At 43.9% G+C, this 25,508-nt stretch overlaps 1 protein-coding gene across 1 annotated transcript in view; it reads right to left on the bottom strand.

Annotated features, from left to right (window-relative positions):
* Positions 1-13,723: 13,723 nt before the first annotated feature.
* The window catches only part of LOC142311957 (uncharacterized), a 141,646-nt gene continuing 129,861 nt past the window's right edge, over positions 13,724-25,508 (bottom strand). Inside the window, exon 8 of the mRNA XM_075350825.1 lies at positions 13,724-15,073. Within this exon, the coding sequence (XP_075206940.1) occupies positions 13,895-15,073 (1,179 nt within the window). The 3' untranslated portion in view covers positions 13,724-13,894. The remainder of the gene's footprint in view (positions 15,074-25,508) is intronic.

Below are 25,508 nucleotides of genomic sequence, written 5' to 3' on the forward strand. Positions count from 1 at the left end.
GGTAAATATCGGGTAACTAAGCAAAATGCTTTTGCTTGGTTACCCGATATTTACACTGGTTATGCACACCGCTTAACGCTGGCCCCCTGCACTTGTAGCCAGAGTACACATCGGTTACTAAGCAAAGCACTTCGCTTAGTTACCCGATGTGTACTCTGGCTACGTGTGCAGGGAGCCAGTGCTGGCAGCCTGAGAGTGGTGTACGCTAGTAACCAAGGTAAATATCAGGTAACCAAGCAAAGCGCTTTGCTTAGTTACCCGATGTGTACCATGGTTACCAGCGTCCACAGCTGTCAGAAGCCGGCTCCCTGCTCCCAGCAGATTTAGATCGTTGCTCTCTCGCTGTCAAACACAGCGATGTGTGCTTCACAGCGGGAGAGTAACGAGCAAAAAATGAACCAGAGCAGTGTGTAACGATCAGCAATTTCACAGCAGGGGCCAGGTCGCTGCTTAGTGTGACATACAGCGAAGTCGCTGATGAGGTCACTGGTACGTCACAAAACCTATGACTCAGCAGCGATCTCGCAAGTGATCTCGCTATGTGAGACGTACCCCTTAGAAAAAGTATTCTAAATATCTTTTACTGTATGCTAATGAGCGAGGGCAGTAGCCCCCCTGGTCGTTGCTTCCCTTGCCAGTCACCCCATTGGCATGTTAGCACCCCCCTGTGTGTGTGCTATCATACTAATGAATACGCAGCGTTACAGGATGTGTGTCTCACACCACCATCGGCAAGCCGCACCCCCGATATAATTTAATTTTTAACTTTTTGGGGGGAATAAATTTGTTTATTTATGATTCAGGTATGATCAATCTAAATAGTGGAAATCTTCTGATGTTTAGGCTAAAGTTACCCTTATAATTTGAAGAATAAGATGAGTATATTTGTCTTCTTGTATTCTGTATCTTGGTCTGCAATAGGTTAAATTGTATTCACACATAATAGGGCAATGTTGATTTTAAATATGTTCCCATAATTCAGTGTGTTTAGACTATGACTAAGGGCACTTTGTCTGCCAGAATTGCTTTAGTCTGTTTCCTCATGGTGACTATCGCTTATGTCTTTTTCATAGAATTTTGATAAAGAAGATTTGGCATCTTAAACAATGTGGATGTGATGTTTGCCCTTACTAAACTCGTATATTGAGTGTTGGTGGTCTACGATGGGACTGGCACCTACAGATCTAAGACTGCATCTGAATAATTTAAAGAAAGATGTGGTAAGCCTCATTGCAGACTTTATTATTAAATACATCAATGGTCCCCAACCTTTATGACCTTGAGAGCCACGTTCAGCACTGAGGCATGGTCGCGAGCCACATCCAGCTTTCGTCGTCCCCACAGTTTTGACACCTGAGCCACCATTACCAGTATATGACAGCGAAAACTTTTCTACTTAACCACTTAAAGGGGTTATCCGGCTTCTTTTGACTTTTTTTCATTATTACACTATTGGGCTACATTGGGGCAGGTAAGTAGATAGTGACCACTTACCTGCCCTGCTGTCAGCCCCTGTCCCCCGGCTCAGAGTGGTCATGTGACCGCTCCTGCCGCGATTTTGCTGCTTCCGGTCATTTCATGTCTACATGGGCAGGGCCATGTTGACATGCAAATCTGGAACAGCATGTCGCCTCCCTGCTGGGCTGTACAGTGCGTGGAGTAACCGCCCCCGTCCCTGCACCCTCCCACACATTCCCCTGCACCCGGTACTCTGCCCACAACCTCCCACACACTCCGTAGTCTCCGTCCCCCGCCTCCTGTGCCCAGCTACATGCGCCCTGAATTCCAGCCAATTCAGTGTCCAGTTCAATAAGGCAAGGAACACTTGCTGTCAGATACACTGTCAGCGCTGTGTCCCCAGCGCTTTATCATGTTTACTACCTGACGCCCTGGGAACTGTCTCCCCCCCCTCCCCCGTGCGCGCTGTCTGTGTCATCACTGCCCGTGCAGTCTGTGTCCCGCTCCCTGCCAGCCCCGCAGCTGCCCGCACTGCAATGTCCGTGTCTGCCCGCAGTGTCAGCAGCTTCTCACGCCGCAGGGCTGGCAGGGAGCGGGACACTGACTGCTAAAGGTGGTGTCACACACAGCGACAACGACGTCGCTGCTATGTCACCATTTGCTGTGACGTTGCAGCGACGTCCCGTCGCTGTCGCTGTGTGTGACATCCAGCAATGAGCTGGCCCCTGCTGTGAGGTTGCCGCTCGTTGCTGAATGTCCAGCTTCATTTTTTGGTCGTTGCTCTCCCGCTGTGACGCACAGATCGCTGTGTGTGACAGCGAGAGAGCGACGAAATGAAGCGAGCAGGGAGCAGGAGGCGGCATCTGCGGTAAGCTGTAACCAAAGTAAACATCGGTTAACCAAGGTGGTTACCCGATATTTACCTTCGTTACCAGGCTCCGCCGCTCTCACGCTGCCAGCGCCGGCTCCTGCTGTCTGCACATGTAGCTGCAGTACACATCGTGTAATTAACCCGATGTGTACTGTAGCTAGGAGAGCAGGGAGCCAGCGCTAAGCTGTGTGCGCGGCTCCCTGCTCTCTGCACTGTGACATGTAGCTGCAGTACACATCGGGTTAATTAACCCGATGTGTACTGTAGCTAGGAGAGCAAGGAGCCAGCGCTCAGTGTGCGCGGCTCCCTGCTCTCTGCACTGTGACATGTAGCTGCAGTACACATCGGGTTAATTAACCCGATGTGTACTGTAGCTAGGAGAGCAAGGAGCCAGCTCTCTGCACAGGTAGCTGCAGGTTAGATTAGATGAGATAATTACCTGCTGTGATGATCTGCTGCCTCCTGACGTCACCGCGGTCACTGCCTTCTCTGCCCGTCTCGCGGGCGGCCCGAGACTGTCACTAGCAGTGACGTCACGGGCTCTCGCGATACTGCGTAGAACGCGGCGGGCATAGAAGTCAGTGACAGCGCTGACGTCAGGAGTACAGGAGATCGTTACTGCAGGTAATGATCTCATCTAACCTCCTGACGGCAGCGCTCGGCATCCCCTGCAGTGACCTGGGCTGACCTATTGATGTTAGCTCAGGTCACTGCACGGCTCTCCCAGCCAATGGGGAACATTTTGTTCTTCATTGACTGGGAGTCTCATTGACTATGGTATGGATCGCCGTGCGACCCCCTTATTGGATTACGCCGGACCCGGATTGGATTGTTCTTGTCAATAAATTGTTGAAAGAGGGAATGTGGGGAGTGTTTTTTCAAATAAAACTTTTTTTGTTGTCTATTTTTTATTTCTTACTGACTGGGTTGGTGATGTCGGGTATCTTGATAGACGCCTGACCTCACCAAACCCAGGGCTTGATGCCAGGTGACATTACACATCTGGCATCAACCCCATATATTACCCCGTTTGCCAACGCACCAGGGCAACGGGATGAGTTGGGGCAAAGCGCCAGGATTGGCACATCCAATGGATGCGCCACTTCTGGGGCAGCTGTAGCCTGCTATTTTTAGGCTGGGGAGTGTCCAATAACGGTGGACCTCCCTAGTCTGAGAATACCAGACCACAGCTGTCCGCTTTACCTTGGCTGGTGATGCAATTTGCGGGGGACCCCACGTTTTTTGTTTTAAATTATTTATTTAATTTTAAATAACAGCATGGGGTGTCCTCTGTTTTGGATTACCAGCCAAGGTGAAGCTGCCAGCTGTGGTCTGCAGGCTGCAGCCGTCTGCTTTACCCTAGCTGGCTACAAAAGATAGGGGGGACCTCATGTCGTTTTTTTTTTAATTATTTATTTATTGGCTAAATACAAGGCTAAGCACCCTTTAGTGCCACATGAAAGGCACTAAAGGGTGCCAGCTTAGAATATGCGGGGGGGGGTAGGACATTATATTGGTCTTTCTCATCTATTATCTATCCATCTATCTATCCCTTGATTCATTCATCCATCCCTCTATTTATCCCTCTAGCTATCTGTCTCTATCTATCCCTCTATCTATCTAGCTGCTTCCGTTTTTTTGCAGTATGAAAAAATAGGAAGGTACGCAGATGACACACGGACCATATACGGAACTGAAGCCACACAGTTGCATCCGTGAAAAAACATGACCATTTTTTTGCAGACCTCAAAAACGGGGCAGTCCTGTGAATGTAGCCTACTCAAGAGGCTTATGAGGGTGATGTATTTAATTACAAAAAACTTTTTTCTTGGTGTATGTGTTTATTTACTGTCACTTACAGATTACTAAGGGGGGGGGGGTGGTGTCTCATAGACCCTGACGATTAATATCTGGCTTAGAGGCAGCTGTGGGCTGTGATTAAGGGCGGCTTTGCACGTTGCGACATTGCACGTGCGATGTCGGTGGGGTCAAATCGAAAGTGACGCACATCCGGCGTCGCAGTCGATATCGCAACGTGCAAATCCTTTTTGATACGATTAACGAGCGCAAAAGCGTCGTTATCGTATCATCGCTGCAGCCTCCGACATTTCCATAATGCCGGTGCAGCGACAGGTACGATGTTGTTCCTCGCTCCTGCGGCAGCACACATCGCTGTGTGTGAAGCCGCAGGAGCGAGGATCATCACCTACCTGCCTCCCGGCTGCAATGAGAAGGACGGAGGTGGGCGGGATGTTTACATCCTGCTCATCTCCGCCCCTCCACTTCAATTGGCCGCCTGCCGTGTGACGTCACTGTGACGCCGCACGACCCGCCCCCTAAGGAAGGAGGCGGGTCGCCGGCCAGAGGAACGTCGCACGGCAGGTATGTGCGTGTAAAGCTGCCGTAGCGATAATAATCGCTACGGCAGCTTTCACTATATATCGAACGTGCGACGGGGGCGGGACTATCGCTGCAGCATCGGTAACACATTGTTACTGATGTCGCAGCGTGCAAAGCCCGCCTAACTTCATATTAGCCTGATTGCCACCGCCCCAGAGCAACCAGGAAGAGCCAGGTAAAGTGCTGGGATTGTCACATCTAATGGATGTGACAATCCTGAGTGGCTACAGGCTGCTATTTTTAGGCACAGGGCGGCTCAATAAATAGGGGTCTCCCCAGCCTAACAATACCAGCCCCCAGCTTTTGTGGTTTATCATGCCTGGGTACCAAAATTCGGGGGGACTGAATTTCGTTTATTTTTAAATTATTTTTGTAAATCAAGAAAAAAGCCCCATGCAGTTCTTCTTATTTGGATACACAGCCAAGATAAGCGCACGGCTGGGGGCTGCATACTGTAGCCATATGCTTTTTCTGTTCTTGGTGTCATAATATGGGAGAAAAACACAGTGAAAAATTTTATGCGTTTTATACCACAATAATGATCCGCAGAGTTGAATTGCTTTCCCGCTCATCGACTGTCTTGGCGCCCGTGATTGGTTGTAGGCAGATGCTGTCACATACGCTAAGAGTGCGTCTGACTGCAACCAATCACAGGAGACAGGACAGCCGGAGGACGGGGAAAGCAGTGCATATGAATGAGCAGTAATTAGCGGCCCAGCAAGTGAAGGAGAAGCCACGGGAGCAGTGTACAGCTGCAACGGAGCCTCGGTCAGTATGAAGCGCTTTCTTTTTTTTTTTTTTTACTTTACTATTAATTTTTAATTTCACAAGTGCCTGATCCGGATCACACATCCGGAATCCAGGGCCTGGTTCTGCCCAACAATAGCCTCTGATACTCTGAAAAGAGGGCTGTTTACCCCTACGCTGACTGATAGAACGAGTTTTTTTCAGTAGCTACTCTGAAAAGATCACGCAAAGTTTCGTGAACCTCCATTTTCAACAACCCACAAAGTACAGTTTCATCAACACAGTATGATAGCCCCGACACAACCCACCACATTTTATAATGGCTCACACACAGTATAATGCGCTTCATATAGACATCCAAATACTATAATGTCCCACTCATACAGCCCAGCAAACTATATTGTGGCCCCTACACAGATCAAAACAGTATAATGGCTGCCCCACCTAATGATTAAAAAAATTACTCATCTCTCCCCATTCTCCCGCTGCTCCAATCTTCGCAGCAGGTGTCCTGAATGTTCGGCACTGGTCTGCAGAGGGTGCGTTGAAGTGACATCATTGTGCCCTCTGCACTGAGACATCAAAGCTCATAAGCACAGGGAGAATAATGGAGGAGGGAGCCGTCAGATCATTGCTTTCAATTATATTGGCATTTATCGTTCAGTTGAACGTGCAATACAGGACGGAGGAGGGTCCAGTGCAGGCCCTGGAACTGGCCCCCTGACTCACAGGTCCCTTAGTAGCAACATGGTCTGCCGCCATGAGCAGTACACAACTGTATATATAAAGGAATCCGCACTCTCATTTACAATAACGTTTTTTGCACAGATGACCCATGTGACCCAGGGAACGTCGTAGACTACGGTTTCACAGGAAAATTTAAACCTGCGCTTTACAGTTACTCTCCAAAAAACATGACTCCATTAAAGTGAATAGAGCCTGGAACTACAGTTTATTAATCTCAGCTGTGATTGGTTACTATAGTAACAAAGGACAGTGTTAGTATAAGAGGTAATAAGATGTCAGTGGGGAGACGGATAGAGAGAGACAGACAGGGAAAGAAAAGAGACGGAAAGCGAGAGACAGACGGTGAACGAGACAGACGGTGAACGAGACAGTGCGGAAATGAAAGCCACCTCACAGACCTGCATCATGCTAGTAGTGACATAGCCATGCTGTGATGTATGACAGCATGACCAAAATATCATGTAGCCCAAGGAAAAAATAGTGGTCAAGATTTTTCACAAAAATCTGCAGTAACTATATTTTATTGTAGATGATGATTATTATTATTATTATTATTATTATCGCACTATTTCTTGCTGCTACACAGTGTAGATATGTGAATCCTGAAATCACATGCAGCAGACACAGTTGTCGACAGTCAGAATGAATGGTCATGTGACCACTCGTATGCAATCTGCACACTCCACATTCGGAGCCCAATGTGTCAATTCATATAGTGACACATAGAGGGATAAACCTGGAGAATCTATGTGCATATATATATATATGTATACACATAACTATATGACACAAACCACGCACACACACACACATTTACCATACATACATGGCGTATATATCTACTATAGACTCACATTGGGTGCTATATATAGTCTGCCTTAGGCCCGTTTCACACGTCAGTGAAAAACAGTGACGTTTTTCACTGGCGTGTAAAACACGCACATGTCCCTGCGTGTGCCGTGATTTACGGCACACGTGGGTTGTCTAAGTGCAATCCGGGCTCCGGTCTCCGTGGCCGGTGATTGCACTTAGTAATCAACTCACCTGTGCCCGCTCCCGCTGTCCATGGTGCTGATCGCTCCCGCGGTGCAGCATCCGGCCGGCGCTGACTCCCACAGCAGCTGCTTCCGGGTCGGCTGTGTCGCGCATCATGAATATGCGCGACAGTAATCAGCCGGCTCAGAAGCAGCAGGGAGAACGGGCTGCAGAGGACATCGCTGGACGCCGGGTGAGTTAAAATGTTTTTTATTTTAAAAGCACGTTTTTTTCTGGCACGTGTTTCACGGACCACACCACTGCGTGGTCCGTGGAACATCAGTGATGCCAGAAAAAAATGGACATGTCTCCATGCGGCAATCACGCACACGCGGGTACGCCGCACGGAGACACGTGCAGTGAAAAATTACTGACGTGTGAGCAGACCCATTCATTATAATGGGTCTGCGTATGTCAGTGATTCTGGTACGTGAAAAAAAAAAAGCACAAACGTACCAGAATCACTGACGTGTGAAAGGGGCCTTACACAGTATTCATTTATCTATAAGGGGTGAGGAACATGTAACAACTCTTTCTGTTACCATTGTGGATGGGATGTGATTGCTGTGTCACAGATGAGAGAAGCTGGATCTCTGCTCTGTCACATGCTGAGAGGTCAGGTGCTGAGCAGAATACTGACAGCCATTGAATGTGCAGAGGGAGGGCAGGGGGCGTTTCTGGACACTGAGGCCGGGCAGGGGGCGTTTCTGGACACTGAGGCCGGGCAGGGGGCGTTTCTGGACACTGAGCCTGGGTGGTGCCAGCTCTGACTGAGGTTTGGCAACCAAGAATACAGGAAATGGTCATGTTTGCTGGAGCTGTATGTAAACAAGGTGCTGCAGAGAATAAAGGGTGAATTCAAGAGGAACAAAAGTTAGAAAACTAAAAATAACAATGTAGGGGTGATTTATATGACAATACAGCACAGATTAGCTTACAATTTTTTTTTGGAGTGTATGTCGGATAACTCCTTTAAGGACGAAGCCAGTTTTGTACTTAATGCCCAGGCCATTTTTTGTAATTTTGACCAGTGTCACTTTATAAGGTTATAACTCTGGAACGCTTCAATGGATCCCGGTGATTCTGAGAGTGTTTTTTCGTGACATATTGGGCTTCATGTTAGAGGTAAATTTAGGATGATATTTTTTTATTTTATTTGTGAACAAATCTGAAATTTGACAAAACTTTTTTAAAATTTTGCAATTTTCAAACTTTTAATTTTTATGCCCATAAACCAGAGAGTTATGTCACACAAAATAGTTAATAAATAACATTTCCCACATGTCTACTTTACATCAGCACAATTTTTGAAACAAAATTTTTTGGGGTTAGGAAGTTAGAAGGGTTCAAAGTTCATCAGCAATTTCCCATTTTTTCAACAAAATTTACAAAACCATTTTTTTAGGGACCACATCACATTTGAAGCGACTTTGAGAGGCCTAGTGACAGAAAATACCCAAAAGTGACACCATTATAAAATCTGCACCCCTCAAGGTACTCAAAGTCACATCAAAGAAGTTTATTAACCCTTCAGGTGCGTCACAGGAACTAAAGTAATGTGGAATGAAAAAAAATAATAATTAACATTTTACCTAAAAATGTTGGTTTAGCACTAATTTTCTTACTTTTTCAAGAGGTAACACCAAAAATTGGACCTCACACTTTGTTACCCACTTTCTTATGAGCGCGCCGATACCCCACATGTGGTCAGAAACCTTGCTTTGGGCAAATGGGAGGGCTTTGAACGAAAGGAGCAATATTTGAATTTTGGAAAGCAAATTTGGCTGAAACAGATTGCGGGCACCATGTTGCATTTACAGATCCCCTAAGGTACCTAAACAGCAGAAACCCCCCTCAAGTGACCCCATTTTGGAAACTAGACCCCTTAAGGCTTCTATCGAGGGGTATAGTGGGCATTTTGGACCCACAGGTACTTCACAGATTTTGATAACGTTACGTTGTCATATTGAAAATTGTCATTTTTTTTTCTCAAAAATGTTGCTTTAGCATCAATTGTCTCACTTTTTCAAGAGGTAATTCCAAAAATGTGACCCAAACATTTGTTACCCACTTATTTATGAGCGTGGTGATACCTCACATGTGGTCTGAAACCTTTGTTTGGACAAATGGTAGGGCTTGGAACAAAAGGAGCAATATTTGAATTTTGGAAATCAAATTTGGCTGAAAAAGATTGCGAGCACCATGTCGCATTTGGAGGACCCCTAAGGTATGTAAACAGCAAAAACACACCACAAGTGACCCAATATTGGAAACTAGGCCTCTCAAGAAATTTATCTAGATGTTTGGTGAGTACCCTGAACCCCCAGGTGCTTCACAGAAGTTTATAACGTTGAGCCATGAAAATATAAATAAAAAATTTTACCACAAAATTGTTACTTCAACCAGGTAGCTTTTTTTTCCACAAGGGTAACAGGAAAAAAATCACCATGAAATATATTGTGCAATTTCTCCTGAGTTTGGTGATATCTTATATGTGGTGGAAATCAACTGTTTGGGCACACGGCAGGGCTCGGAAGGGAAGGAGTGCCATTTGACTGCAAAATTGGCTGGAATCAATAGCGGACGCCATGTTGCATTAGGAGAGTCCCTGAGGTGCCTAAACAGTGGAGGTCCCCCACAAGTGACCCCATTCTGGAAAATAGACCCCTCAAGGAATTTATCTAGATGTTTGGTGAGTACCCTGAACCCCCAGGTGCTCCACAGAAGTTTATAATGTTGAGCTGTGAAAATAAAAAAAAAAATACATTTTTACCACAAAATTGTTACTTCAACCAGATAGCTTTTTTTTTTTAACAAGAGTAAAAAGGAAAAAAATCAGCATAACATTTATTGTGCAATTTCTCCTGAGTATGCTGATACCTTATGTGTGGTGGAAATCAACTGTTTGGGTGCACAGCAGGGCTCGGAAGGGGAAAAAGTGCCATTTGACTGAACAATTGGCTGGAATAATTAGCATACGCTATGTCGCATTTGGTAAGCCCCTAAGGTGCCTAAACAGTGGAGGTCCCCCACAAGTGACCCCATTCTGGAAACAAGACACCTCAAGGCTTTTATCTAGGTGTATATTGAGCATTTTGAATCCACGAATACTTCACAGAATTTGATAAGCTTAAGCCCGCTTTACACAATACAATATGTCTTACGATTTGACGGCGGGGTCACGTCGTAGGTGACGCACATCCGGGATCGTAAGGTACATTGTAGTGTGTAACAGCTATGTGCGATTGCGAATGAACGGTAAAATGTTCAATCGCACGCACGACGTTCATTCCTTATAAATTGAACATCAGGTTGTTCATCGTACCCGGGGTAGCACACATCGCAGTGTGTGACACCCCGGGAACAATAAACAGATCTTACCTGCGTCCCGCGGCTCCCGGCCAGCAATGCGGAAGGAAGGAGGTGGGCGGGATGTTTACGTCCCGCTCATCTCCGCCCCTATTGGTCGGCTGCCGCGTGACGTCGATGTGACGCCGAATGTCTCTCCCACTCCAGGAAGTGGACGTTCGCCGCCCACATCGAGGTTGTATGGACGGGTAAGTACGTGTGACGGGGGTTAATCGTTTGTGTGGCACATTCAACAAAATTGAACGTGCCGCACATACGATGGGGGCGGTTACGATCGCATACGATATCGTATGCAGATCGTAACATGTAAAGCAGGCTTTAGGTTGCCAAATTAAAAATTTTCATTTTTTTCACAAAAATGTTGATTTGGCATCACATTTATCACTTTTTCAAGAGTCAATAACAAAATGTGGACTTCACAGGTTGTTATCCAATTTCTTGTGAGCGCAGGGATACCCCACATGTGGCCAAAAATCTCTGTTTGGATAAATGGGAGGGCTTGGAATGGAAGGAGCACCATTTGAATTTTGGAAAAGTTGAAATAAATTGCGCGTACCATGTCACATTAGCAGGGCCTCTTGGGTACCTATACATCAGAAACCCCCCACAAGTGACCCCATTTTGGAAACTGGACCCCTCAAGGATTTTATTCAGGAGTATAGTAAGCATTTTGAATCCACAGGTACTTCACAAAAATGTTGCTGTAGCAACCATATTCTCACTGTTAAGCTATGTGGCCATGATCCAGCGACACGGCGTCTAGTACACAGTGTCAGCCTTCCTGCAGAGATGTGAGTGTTGTCCACAGGAGAACGCAGCTGCCCATGCCCACGATTTTGGTTCAGGCTGCTGTGGACTTTAGTTCTATTGTACCTGCAGAGAACACACTCGTCTCCGCAACATAAATTGACATGCTGAGGCTCGGGAAGCTGCACCACAGGTCGGTTTATGCTGCGGAGAAAAGAAGCACAGTGGGCATGGGATTTCTAAAAATCTTTCCACTGTGCTTGTACTGCACAACGTAGCGTTATGGACGCAGGGAAAACACTCTGTGCCCAAAACGCTGCAAACCCTGATAGTGGGCACACAGCCTAAAATGCTACAATGGATGAATGGATAGATGTCTAACATATATAACGTCCCACCCCCTGCATATTCTAAGCTGGCACTAAAGGGTGCCTAGCCTTGTATTTAGCCCAAAAAAAAAAAAAAAAAGATGTGGGGTCCCCCCTATTTTTGATAGCCAGCTAGGGTAAAGCAAACAGCTGTAGCCTGCAAACCACAGCTGACAGCTTTCTCTTGGCTGGTGATTAATTTGGAGTGCTCCCCAAGCTGTTTTTTTTTAAATTATTTATCAATAAATAATTAAAAAACAAAAACATGGGGTCCCCCCAAATTAGATCACCAGCCAAGGTGAAGCTGACAGCTGGGGTCTGGTATTCTCAGGGTGGGAAGACCCATGGTTATTGGACTCTTCCCAGCCTAAAAATAGCAGGCCGCAGCCGCCCCAGAATTAGCGCATTCACTAGATGCGCCAGTCCTGGCGCTTCGCCCCAACTTATCCCATTGCCCTGGTGCGGTGGCAAACGGGCTAATAAATGGGGTTGATACCAGATGTGTAATGTCACCTGGCATCAAGCCCAGCAATTTGTGATGTCACGGCGTCTATCTGATACCAGACATAACTAATTGACAGTAATTAAAAAAAAAAAAATTAACAAACAAAAAATTTTTTTTTAAAAAACGCTTCCCAAAACATTCCCTCTTTCACCAATTTATTGAAAAAAAAATAAAAAAAAAAATATATCAGGTCCCTGCTGTAAGCCATTTTGGAAGCTTCACGACGATTCTGGACCTTCCAGAATATGGGGGGGCATGCTCAGGGAACGTGTCCCCCATTTTCTAGGAGTGAGGACCGTCCATGTGAGTGTGGGTGCAATGACATTGCACCCCCTCTCCCCGGGTCACAGCTGCAGTGTGCGAGCAGCAGCCAGCGTCTCTGAAAGCAAAGCAGGAAGCTGAGCTGACAGCCGCGCTCTGCACATGTGACCAGCATCTGCTGTGAAGGAGGAGGGGGCCGTGGGGGATCAGAGCTCCAACAGGTACGGGGGAACACCGGGGAACACCGAGGAGGTATGGGTGGGTGACCTGGGGAGCAGTTTTCTGTCGCATGTGTCATGGCACATGCGACAGAAACCAGAGGAAAAGGGTAAATGCGTCTGGCGCGCTGCTGTACGCGTGGCCATGTTGGATTTTCGGGAGGGGGTTGGGTGTCGGAGGGGGAACTTTGGCGACACCGGGGGACCGGAGGGAAGACCGGTGAGGAGATTTATCTCCCATCTGGCATGTTTGATCATGCCAGATGGGAGATGAATCATTTTTTACCGGCGCTGTCATTTACTGTAACGTGATCATCGGTATACGGTGTATACCGGTGATCACGTGAGCGGGGACTGGAAAAAACGGCCCGAATCATGATCCCCAGAGTATCAGATACCCCCGGAGATTTTCTGACACTGGGGGGCGCTATACCCTTTTTTACGACCGCCATAAAAAAGCGGCGGATCGGAAGAAGTACCGCTATTTACCGCCGTTAAAAGGCATATCGGCGGTCGTTAAGGGGTTAAATCGCCAAAATTCAGGGACTCTAACAATACCCCTATTCAGTATTCTCACTTCAAACACCTTCTCTGACAGTTAGAATCATACTGTCTCCAATTTATCATACTTTCATTATCCATAAACCCTCCCAGACCAGTACATGGGCATCTAGATTTGTTCTTCTTTGCAATGCTACTCACATAATTTATAATCTAGAGTTTTGCCTGCTATTTATACCTGCTTGGAAGACCTGGTGCTAATACACCTAGTTGGCAAACAGCCATAAGCCACAGTTGGAAGTTGGAAACCCCGATAAACAGAATAGATATAATTAACAGATGGGCTGGGTGTTGGATGGCAACTGTCCGGATCATGTAAAGCAGAATCTCTCCATTGCTGACGTCACATTGCAGAGGAAAGAGCTACACCAGACAACTTGTTTATGTAAATGGTAAATATTTTATACATACAGTATATGGTTCATATATAGCTGTATTATATGGATACTAATTTCTTTTCAATAACAGTTCATCATTGCTAATTTTATATATTTTCTAATAATAATATAATGCTGCAAATTGTTTTCCCCTCTTTCTTGTAGATGTGTGACTTTACTATAATTTGCATTTTTACTTACTAGTTTTCAAGAAAATCATAAAAAAATAGCTACTTCCCTGTGTGTGTCCTTTGATGTCTAGCAAGGCTTTCTTTCACTGTAAAACATTTCCCACATTCTGAACAAGAAAATGGCTTCTTCCCTGTGTGAATTCTCTGATGTACCACAAGATGTGATTTGTTTCTAAAACATTTCTCACATTCTGAACATGAATATGGCTTTTCTCCTGTGTGAATTCTCTGATGACTAACAAGTTTGAATTTTTCGTTATAATGTTTCCCACATTCTGAACATGAATATGGCTTCTCCCCTGTGTGAGTTCTCTGATGTCTAAGAAGACTGGAAATCTCAATAAAACACTTCCCACATTCTGAACATGAAAATGGCTTCTCTCCTGTGTGAATTCTCTGATGTGTAATTAGATATGATTTATCTTTAAAAAATTTCCCACATTCTGAACATGAATATGGCTTCTCTTTTGTGTGAATCCTCTGATGTTTTACAAGCTGTGATTTCTGTATAAAACATTTCCCACATTCTGAACATGAAAATGGCTTCTCCCCTGTGTGAATTCTCTGATGTACAACAAGTTTGAATTTCTCGCTATAAAGTTTCCCACATTCTGAACATGAAAATCCCTTCTCCCCTGTGTGAATTCTTTGATGTACAACAAGCTGTGATTTCTTTATAAAACATTTCTCACATTCTGAACATGAAAATGGTTTCTCCCCTGTGTGAATTCTCTGATGTGTAGCAAGCTCTGATTTCTCATTAAAACATTTCACACATTCTGAACATGAATATCGCTTCTTCCGTGTGTGAATTCTCTGATGTTTAACAAGATGTGGTTTCTTAATAAAACATTTTCCACACTCAGAACATGAAAATGGCTTCTCACCTGTGTGAGTTCTCTGATGTACTACAAGTTGTGCTTTCTGTATAAAACATTTCCCACATTCTGAACATATAAATGGCTTTTCTCCTGTGTGAATTTTCTGATGAATAACAAGTTTAGATTTTTCGTTATAATTTTTACCACATTCTGAACATGAATATGGCTTCTCTCCTGTGTGAATTCTCTGATGTCTAAGAAGTATGGAATTCTCAATAAAACATTTCCCACATTCTGAACATGAAAATGGCTTCTCCCCTGTGTGAATTTTCTGATGTGTAAGAAGATGTGATTTCTTTTTAAAATATTTCCCACATTCTGAGCATGAAAATGATTTCTCCTCTTTAAGAGTTTGTTCATTTTCAACAGTCATTCTATTACTTTTGTTTTGCCTATCGGTCATTGACGAAGCAGAAGAAAGGACCTGTTGAAAATGATCAGATGAAATATTTTTTCTGAGAAGGACTTGAAGTACATCTGGAAGATTAGAATGTTCTTCATATGTATCTGACGTAATACCATGGTCATCTGCTTCAAAATCTGAAAATACCCGATGTCCCACTGAGCTTCTGGTGCAGTCATCTGCCAAGAATAAAAGTGATTTTAATATTTTTCAATGACACTTCATTGAAATAACAATATTATAGATTTAATACATTTTCATACACATTGTAATACAAAAGAAGAGCACAAACGCAGGAACTGTTAGATTATGATGTTAGGCCACTAGGTTATTTTGTTTCAATTTTTTCTCTGTTGGCGTTGTCTTCTCCATAAGTTCAAATTTCACTTCACCTGTCACCAATCGTTACCAGTTATATTAGGGGTGGGGGACATATTTTCCGCCTGACGGCCATGTGAATATTTGCACCATCATTCCGGGGCTGTACAAAACCATCAACTTGAAATTTATACTGCTATAATTGGTCAAACATTTAATTAAGTCCTCACTAATGCAATGGCTAGAGCTGCTTATATTTGGTAAGGTTTGTGATGTTAGGTGGTTTTAACCTCTTCATGACATTTGACGTAAGTTTACATCATGGTCGGGTAGGGGTTCCTGCAAAATGACTTAAAGTTACATCAAGATGATCATGCTGGTATACGAACTGTGCCCACCTGATCGCTGCTGGGAGCTCGGCAGCCGAGCTCCCACTGTCACAGCCAGGGATGGTCCCTTCTCTGTTTAATTCCTAAATGCCACAATCAATGGTGATCGCAGCATTTAGGAGGCTGGGAGAGCGAGTGTGCCTCCTCTCCAATGAGATCAAGACCTCCATCACATGATCACAGGGGTCCGATCGTTACCATGGTAACCCTAGATCAAATGATGACCTCTGGGTCTACCAGCAATAGTGGCCTGTTAGACTATGCCAGGAGTATGGTATAACAGGTGTTCTGTCAGTGTTACACTGACAGGTGTAATGTATAGCCATATATGTTCATTGCAATATTTATACCAGTGAACTGAGTAGTAAAAGTTAATGTCCCATAAAAAGTATAAGTAAAAAAGTTTTAAAAAAAGTTAAAAAAAAAATGTAAAAATATAAAAAAATCCCAGAAAATAAATAATAAAAAAGAAAATATTATACCAATAAATATGAATATTTGGTATCGGCACATCTGAAACAACCAAATTCTATAAAACTATCTTACTAGTTAACCATTTGAGTTAACATCATACTAAAAACGGTCTTTCATCATAGAACAAAAAAAGTGGAATAAAATGCAGTCAAAAAGTCAAATATGCACAGCACATAAAAATGTTATAGCTGAAAATGTCATCTTGTACTGCAAAAAACAAGCTGCCATACAGCTCCATAAGTGAAAAAAAAACAACAAAAAACTATAGCTCTCAAAATAGAGCAATGCAAAAAAAAAAAAAAAAAATATTTCTATATAAAATTGTTTTTATTGTGTAAAAAAAAAAAAAAAAGTCCTGAAAAATTCAAGCCCTCACAATACTAATGGCAGAAACATAACAAAAACTGTAGCCTTGAAAATGTGGTGATGCAAAAAAACCTTTATTTAAAAAAAAAAACAAACACTATATACACTGAGCGAAAATCTAAATGCCACAATTATCTTTTCTCCCATTTTTCATGAGCTAAACTCAGAGATCTTTTCAAAGACATTTTCCATGTATACACAAGGACTTTTTCTCTCAAAGGTTGATCATAAAATTGTCTAAATCTGTGTTAGTGAGCATTTCTCCTTTGCCGAGACAATTTATCCACCTAACAGGTGTGGCATATCAAGATGCTTATTAGACAGCATGCACAGGTAAGCCTAAAGGCCACTTTACAAACAGCAACATCGTCGTTTGTGCGTCACGGGCAAAATCGCTGCCCATGGCGCACAATATCGTTAGTCCCCGTCACACATACTTACCTGCCTAGGGACATCTCTGTGGCCGGCGAACTTCCTCTTTTCTACGGGGGCGGTTCGTGTGGCGTCACAGCGACGTCACACGGCAGGTGGCCAATAGAAGCGGAGGGGCCGAGTGCAGCCAAAGGAAAGATACGCTTACCTCGTTGCCGGAGGCCCATGTACGATGTAGTTCGTCGTACCTGGGGTGTCACACGTAGCGATGTGTGCTGCCTCAGGACAACCTACGTCCTGCACCAGCATTGATATTTGTGATATGAACGACGTGTCAACGATCAACGATTAGGTGAGTATTTTTGATAGTTAGCGGTCGTTCGTACGTTTCACACACACAACAACGTCGATAACGAGGCCAGATGTGCGTCATGAGTTCCGTGACCCCAACGACATCTCGTCGTAAAGGCCACTTAAGGGTACGGTTCCACTTGCGTATGACTCGTGTGAGCCTCGCATCGGTATCACCGTACGGCCTGATGCTCTCCGGACACGATTGCCTTAGCTATATAGAAATACATGCAGCCGACCCGCTCCTGTCGGAGAGTGTGCACCTGTGCAGGGTGATTCCGATGTGAGACTCGCATGAGTCATATGCAAGTGGAACCGTCCCCTTAGGCTGGCCACAATAAAAGGCCACTCTAAAATGTGCAGTTTTATCACACAGCACAATGCCACATATGTTGCAAGTTTTGAGGGAGCGTACAATTAGCATGCTGACTGCAGGAATGTCCACATGAGCTGTTGCCTATGAATTGAATGCTCATTTATCTACCATAAGCCATTTCAAAAGGCATTTCAGAGAATTCGGTAGTACATCCAAACGTCCCAGAACCGCAAACCACCAGCCCAGGACCTCCACATCCAAGATCTCCACCTCCAAGATTGTCTGAGACCAGCCACCCGGACAGCTGCTGCCACAATCGGTCCATAACCAAAGAATTTCTGCACAAACTGTCAGAAACAGTCAGTCAGGGAAGCTAATTTTCTGCTCATTGTCCTCATTGGGGTATCCACCTGGCTGCAGTTTGTTGCCGTAACCAGTATGAGTGGGCAAATGCGTCTGATATGTTGAAGAACTAGATGAATCCCGGTTTTTACTGTACAGGGCAAATGGCAGACTGCGTGTATGTCATTGTGTGGTTAAGCAGTTTACTGAGGTCAACATTGTGAATCGAGTGGCCCATGGTGGCGGTGGGGTTATGGTATGGGCAGATTTACAGTATGTTATGGACAACCAACACATGTGCATTTTATTGACGCCATTTTGAATGTATAAATATATCGTGAAAAGATCCTGAGGCCCATTGTTGTACCAGTCATCCATGACCATCACCTCATGTTACAACAAGATAGTGCAAGAATCTGTACACAATTCCTGGAAGCTGAAAACATCCCATTTCTTGCATGGCCAGCATACTCTCTGGATATGTCACCCATTGAGCATATTTGGGATGCTCTGGATCAGCGTATACGACAGCATGTTACAGTTCCAGCCAATATGCAGCAACTTCATACAGCTATTGAAGAAAAGTTGACCAACATTACACAGGCCACAATCAACAACCTGATCAACTCCATATGAAGGAGATGTATTGCACTGCGGGAGGTAAATGACGGTCACACCACATACTGACGCACACCTTCCGGACTGTCCCAATACTGGGAAACTGAAAATTTTAGAGTGGCCTTTTATTGTGGCTAGCCTAAGGCACACCTGTGCAATAACCATGCTGTATAATTAGAATCCTGATATCCACACCTGTGATGTAGATGGATTATCTCAGCAAAGGAGAAGTGCTCACTCACATAGATTTAGACAAATTTGTGAACAATATTTGCGAAAAAAAGGCCTTATGTACATAGAAAGCCTTAGATCATTGAATTCAGCTTATGAAAAATGGGAGGAAAATAAACGTGTTGTGTTTGTTACTATTCAGTGTAAATCTGGTATCACACTAAAAGTACTGACCTGAAGAATAAAATCGTCTTATCAATTTTACTGCAAGGTGAACAGCGTGAAAAATAAATACAGCCAATGATGAGTGCCTACACTGACAAGCAAAATGGTAACTAAGTTTTGAACTCTTAAATTTCAGGCTCCATATCTCACCATCCCCTACAGTTTTGTGTGTGAGACAACCTTCATTTTATAGACAACCATCTTGGCTATCTCATACATAAATGTGACTTGCAACTATTTAGCATTTGATTAGTTATGCAGATTGTTGTCATGTCACTGCATTGTTACTGTTTTGCTCCTAAAAATCTAAATTTTGATTATTCTGTTAGTAATTTGTCAATCCATGTTTGACTTTCAACTCTGCCTGAATCTTTCTGGGCAGGTTCTTGATTAGATTCAAGCATGCCTCGACTGAAGTCTGATTGCACATTTCTTCTACACATTCCAAATGATGGTGCATACTGGTTAACTTACTTGGGTACGTATACAGCTTTTTTTCAACTCTACCCACAAGTGTTTGATTGGGTTGAGGTCTGAGGACTGTGAAGGCTAATCCAGCAGCTTTACTTCATTGTCACTGAATCATTTCTTCGCCAATATCGATGTATGCTTCGGGTCGTTGCCCTGCTAGAACACTTTGTCGTCCTTTTCATACCCATAGTACTCGAGTGTACGAAGAAACTCGTCTTGTAAGATACTCATATATAGCTTAGCATTGAGACTACCATCATTCTTGGTCAAGTATCCAATGCCTTTGGCTGTGAAACACCCCCATACCATCAGGCTTCTTCCACTGAACTTGACAGTTACAGTTAGGTCCAGAAATATTTTGACAGTGACACAAGTTTTGTTATTTTAGCTGTTTACAAAAACATGTTCAGAAATACAATTATATATATAATATGGGCTGAAAGTGCACACTCCCAGCTGCAATATGAAAGTTTTCACATCCAAATCGGAGAAAGGGTTTAGGAATCATAGCTCTGTAATGCATAGCCTCCTCTTTTTCAAGGGACCAAAAGTAATTGGACAAGGGACTCTAAGGGCTGCAATTAACTCTGAAGGCGTCTCCCTCGTTAATCTGTAATCAATGAAGTAGTTAAAAGGTCTGGGGTTGATTACAGGTGTGTGGTTTTGCATTTGGAAGCTGTTGCTGTGACCAGACAACATGCTGTCTAAGGAACTCTCAATTGAGGTGAAGCAGAACATCCTGAGGCTGAAAAAAAAAGAAAAAATCCATCAGAGAGATAGCAAACATGCTTGGAGTAGCAAAATCAACAGTCGGGTACATTCTGAGAAAAAAGGAATTGACTGGTGAGCTTGGGAACTCAAAAAGGCCTGGGCGTCCACGGATGACAACAGTGGTGGATGATCACCGCATACTTTCTTTGGTGAAGAAGAACCCGTTCACAACATCAACTGAAGTCCAGAACACTCTCAGTGAAGTAGGTGTATCTGTCTCTAAGTCAACAGTAAAGAGAAGACTCCATGAAAGTAAATACAAAGGGTTCACATCTAGATGCAAACCATTCATCAATTCCAAAAATAGACAGGCCAGAGTTAAATTTGCTGAAAAACACCTCATGAAGCCAGCTCAGTTCTGGAAAAGTATTCTATGGACAGATGAGACAAAGATCAACCTGTATCAGAATGATGGGAAGAAAAAAGTTTGGAGAAGAAAGGGAACGGCACATGATCCAAGGCACACCACATCCTCTGTAAAACATGGTGGAGGCAACGTGATGGCATGGGCATGCATGGCTTTCAATGGCACTGGGTCACTTGTGTTTATTGATGACATAACAGCAGACAAGAGTAGCCGGATGAATTCTGAAGTGTACCGGGATATACGTTCAGCCCAGATTCAGCCAAATGCCGCAAAGTTGATCGGACGGCGCTTCATAGTACAGATGGACAATGACCCCAAGCATACAGCCAAAGCTACCCAGGAGTTCATGAGTGCAAAAAAGTGGAACATTCTGCAATGGCCAAGTCAATCACCAGATCTTAACCCAATTGAGCATGCATTTCACTTGCTCAAATCCAGACTTAAGACGGAAAGACCCACAAACAAGCAAGACCTGAAGGCTGCGGCTGTAAAGGCCTGGCAAAGCATTAAGAAGGAGGAAACCCAGCGTTTGGTGATGTCCATGGGTTCCAGACTTAAGGCAGTGATTGCCTCCAAAGGATTCGCAACAAAATATTGAAAATAAACATATTTTGTTTGGGTTTGGTTTATTTGTCCAATTACTTTTGACCTCCTAAAATGTGGAGTGTTTGTAAAGAAATGTATACAATTCCTACAATTTCTATCAGATATTTTTGTTCAAACCTTCAAATTAAACGTTACAATCTGCACTTGAATTCTGTTGTAGAGGTTTCATTTCAAATCCAATGTGGTGGCATGCAGAGCCCAACTCGCGAAAATTGTGTCACTGTCCAAATATTTCTGGACCTAACTGTACTTAATTTCTTGATCCGTAAACCGTTTTTCTCTTGTTTCTTCCAGACCTATTTGCTCCCTTTTCAGCAAGGTCTATAAACTTTCTAAACGTTCTTCATAGGCTGGGCCACGGAGTTGGGGAACGTCATGGGTCCTCCATGTGCATTATGTTGTAACTTTAACAATTTTTTTTTTTATTTGTTTTAATAAATTGGTGAATGAGGGCTAGAGTCACGGGGTGTTTTTTTAAATATTTTTTGTGTGTTTTTTTTATATTTACATCTACTGGGTTAATAAGGGGGTGTCTGATAAATGCCCACCCATTACTGACACCAGGGCTTGATGTCAGCTGTCAATTCACAGTTGACATTAACCCAATATATGACCTCGAATGCCACCACATGAAGGCAATTTGGAAGAGCTGGGTTAAGCATCAGAATTGGCACATCAAATGGATGCGCCATTTCTGGGGAGGCTGCGGGCTGATATTTTTAGTCTGGGGATGGGCCTTCCCACCCTTAATAATACTAGCTGAGCCTTGACTGGTTATGAAAAATGAGGGGACACCATGCCGTTTTTTTAAATTATTTAATAAAAATAAAAAGCATGGGATCCCCTATATTTTTCATAACCAGTCAAGGTACAGAAGACAGCTGAGGGTTGCTGCTTTACCTGTGGTGGTTATGAAAACTAGGGGGATCCTATGAAAAAATTTTTACCTCGATATATTTAATAATTCAGCTAATTAGCTGTACAAGCTATGTATCTATCTATGTATCTAGCTAGCATTTTTCTACATTTACATAGGAGTGAGCGCTACGGCGCATGAAGAAACTCTCATGCGCTGCCCCCAGTCATGGTATGGATGTCAGTTGCCAGCCACTGTTTGGCCAACAGCTTGTATTGCAGTGCAGGGACCCAGCAGATCTCTGTGCTACAATGCATTTCAGCTGGATGTGTGTCTTCAGACTATAGCCTTCAAAATTTGGTTATGCAAAAATCTTTATTTTGTAAAAAAGCGTTTTTTCAGCGTGATAGTAGCCAAACCTAAAGAACCTATATAAACCTTAGTATCGCTGCAATCGTACTGACCTCAAGAATAAAGCCGCATAATCACTTATACCTGTAGCGCCGGCGTCCCTGCCCTACCCTGCCTCTCCCCGGCAGAGACATTGACTCACTTACCCCCGTGACTGGACAGCGTCCTCCTCTGCACTACCACGGCCGTCTATGTGTTTATCTGCCTCCTCCTCCCGGGGCCTGTGCACACAGCTCAGGTGCCCCAGGATTGCGCCTAGGGCACTTGCGCGCATGTCTGCCCTGCCCTTAAAAGGACTAGCTAGCTATTTCCTGGAAGTGCTTCTCAGCCAATGGGTTAATTAACTTATTGGATGTGGGTGTGAGCAGTGTGAGGGGTCAGTTTTTAGAATGGTGTCCCTTTTGGGTATTTTCTGTCACCTAGGCGTCTCAAAATCACTTTAAATATGATGTGGTCCCTAAATAAATGGTTTTCTAAATTTTGTTGGAAAAATGAGAAATTGCTTTGAAAAAAGGAGGTTCCTGTGACGAGGGTTGTAGGCTTCTTCTGTATTCTGGCCATAATACCAACTAAAACCTCATATTTTTTGTACAGGATACAGCCAGGCCCCTTTCTCTTAGGCCTTGCATATTAGAGTTCCTATCCCTGTATGGTGCACAGATGGAGTACGGCTTAATAGCCCGCCTGCTCTAATAGTATGGGCGTCACCTAAAAGGCTGCAGGCTTGTGACCGTGCATGTGTGAACAGCGCTCTATGCAAGCCATCAGTGTGCACTTTTATCATCCAGCAATCGCCCCCTCCATTTTTTGGACGTGTGTGTGTGATTTGCTCCTCCTGCACCTGTGATGCCTCCACTTAGTGGGGGCTTAGTTGTAGCCTGCTAGAGTACTAGTTTTTGGACTGGGCGCTTTACAACTGCAGCCCTATTTTTGCTGTAAGTAATGTTTAACCTTTTAACTTCCTAAAAATAAAAAAATTATGTTCTAAAAATTGTGCTGATGTAAAGTAAACATGTGAGAAATGTTATTCAGTATTTATTTTGTGTGACATATCGCACAGATTTATGGGCTTAAAAATTCAAAGTTTGAAAATTGCAAAATTTTCTCCAAATTTCCAATATTTTCACAAATAAACGCAAAACATGTCATCTTAAATTTACCACTGTCATGAAGTACAATGTATCACCAGAAAATCTCTGAGAATCACCGAGATCTGTTGAAGCGTTGCAGAGTTATTACCACATAAAGAACTGACAAATGCGGTTCCATGAGGAAGATGAAATTAGGCTTCGGTGGAAGGGTTTAAGCAATAAATCTTTAGGTGTAAAATCCCCATGAAAAACTCAGTGTATCAGAACCCAAATATTGAATACATAATTACACCATCCAGTGACTGAGTAGAACCTGTGACTTCTGTACATTTAGTGGTCACTACTCACCTGTGCGGTTATCTGTACGAATCTTCTCTTTACACCACTCATCACCCCTCACATATGTCTCTGTAGTATTAATATTGGTCAGATCTTCACCCTGAAACAAAAATTGTAAAAGTCACAGACAGATGCAGAAGACGTATGAAAAAGAAATCCAAAAACCCAGAAATAATAGTGAATAAAATGTCGACCAGAAAAAGCACCTCACTATTCGGCGTTGATCCTGCCCTAGGCACTTTAAGTGGTCATGCCCCCTACTGGCAAGTCAGCCTAAATGCCACTTTACAAGCAACGACATCTATAACGAGATGTTGTTGGGGGTCACGGAATTTGTGACACACATCCGGCCTAGTTAGCAATGTCATTGCGTGTGAAACGCAGTAACGACCATTAACGATCAAAAATACTCACCATATCGTTGATCGTTGACACATCGTTCTAATCTCAAATATCATTGCTGCTTTTGGACGCAGGTTGTCCGTCGTTCCTGTGGCAGCACACATCGCTATGTGTGACACCGCAAGAACGAGGAAAAACATTGTACCTGTGTCGCCGGCAATGTGGAAGGAAGGAGGTGGACGGGATGTTACGGCCGCTCATCTCCGCCCCTCTGCTTCTATTGGGCGGTCGCTTAGTGATGCCGCTGTGACGCCGCACAGACCGCCCCCTTAGAAAGGAGGAGGTTCGTAGGCCACAACGACGTCACTAGGAAGGTAAGTATATGTGACGGGTGTTAGCGATGTTGTGTGCCATGGGCAGCGATTTGCCCATGACGTACAACCGACGGGGACGGGTGCATTCACCAGCGACATCGCTAGCAATGTCGCTGTGTGTAAAGTGGCCTTAAGTCTATGTGCACACGATGTCTTTTTCAGATGGATTGCATTTGGAACCCATCTGAAAAATAAGGAACATTTGCATTGCAATGTTAAAGCGACTTGCTATGCATATGTTCCGTCTCATAAGGGTTGGTGCACATAACATCTTTTTCAGGCGGGGATCAAAGTGGTTTTAATGGTAATAAGAAAAACCATGTGTACTGCAATGTCAAAACGACTTCATATTCATATGTTTAGTCTTTTGAACCTTAGGTTTCAAGGTTCAAAGATGTAACCAGTAGTGATGAGCCACCACCCTAGTGTTCGGGTTCGGTTCGTCTAACGGCGGGTGTGTTCGTCGAACTTTCGACTAATGTCCGTCGAACATTTTCGAACACAATCGAACATCATTGAAAACAATGGCAAGCAAACACAAACACATAGAAAACACCTTCTAAGGTGTCCAAAAGGTGACAAACAACTCAGAAGACACCACAAACACTACATATACTCATGCTGAAAGAAAAGAGATGGACGAGTAAAAGGAGGAGGAGACACAGATATAGGAATATCTTCAAGTGAACATCGATGCCATGACTGTGCAACTTGATCCTTGCTCATTTTGGGCTTCCAATCTGGTAAAATGGCCTGAGCTTGCCACTTACACCTTGGAGATCTTGTCATGTCCCGCAGC

This window comes from Anomaloglossus baeobatrachus, chromosome 5, assembly GCF_048569485.1.
Source record: "Anomaloglossus baeobatrachus isolate aAnoBae1 chromosome 5, aAnoBae1.hap1, whole genome shotgun sequence".
NCBI classification, from domain to species: domain Eukaryota; kingdom Metazoa; phylum Chordata; class Amphibia; order Anura; family Aromobatidae; genus Anomaloglossus; species Anomaloglossus baeobatrachus.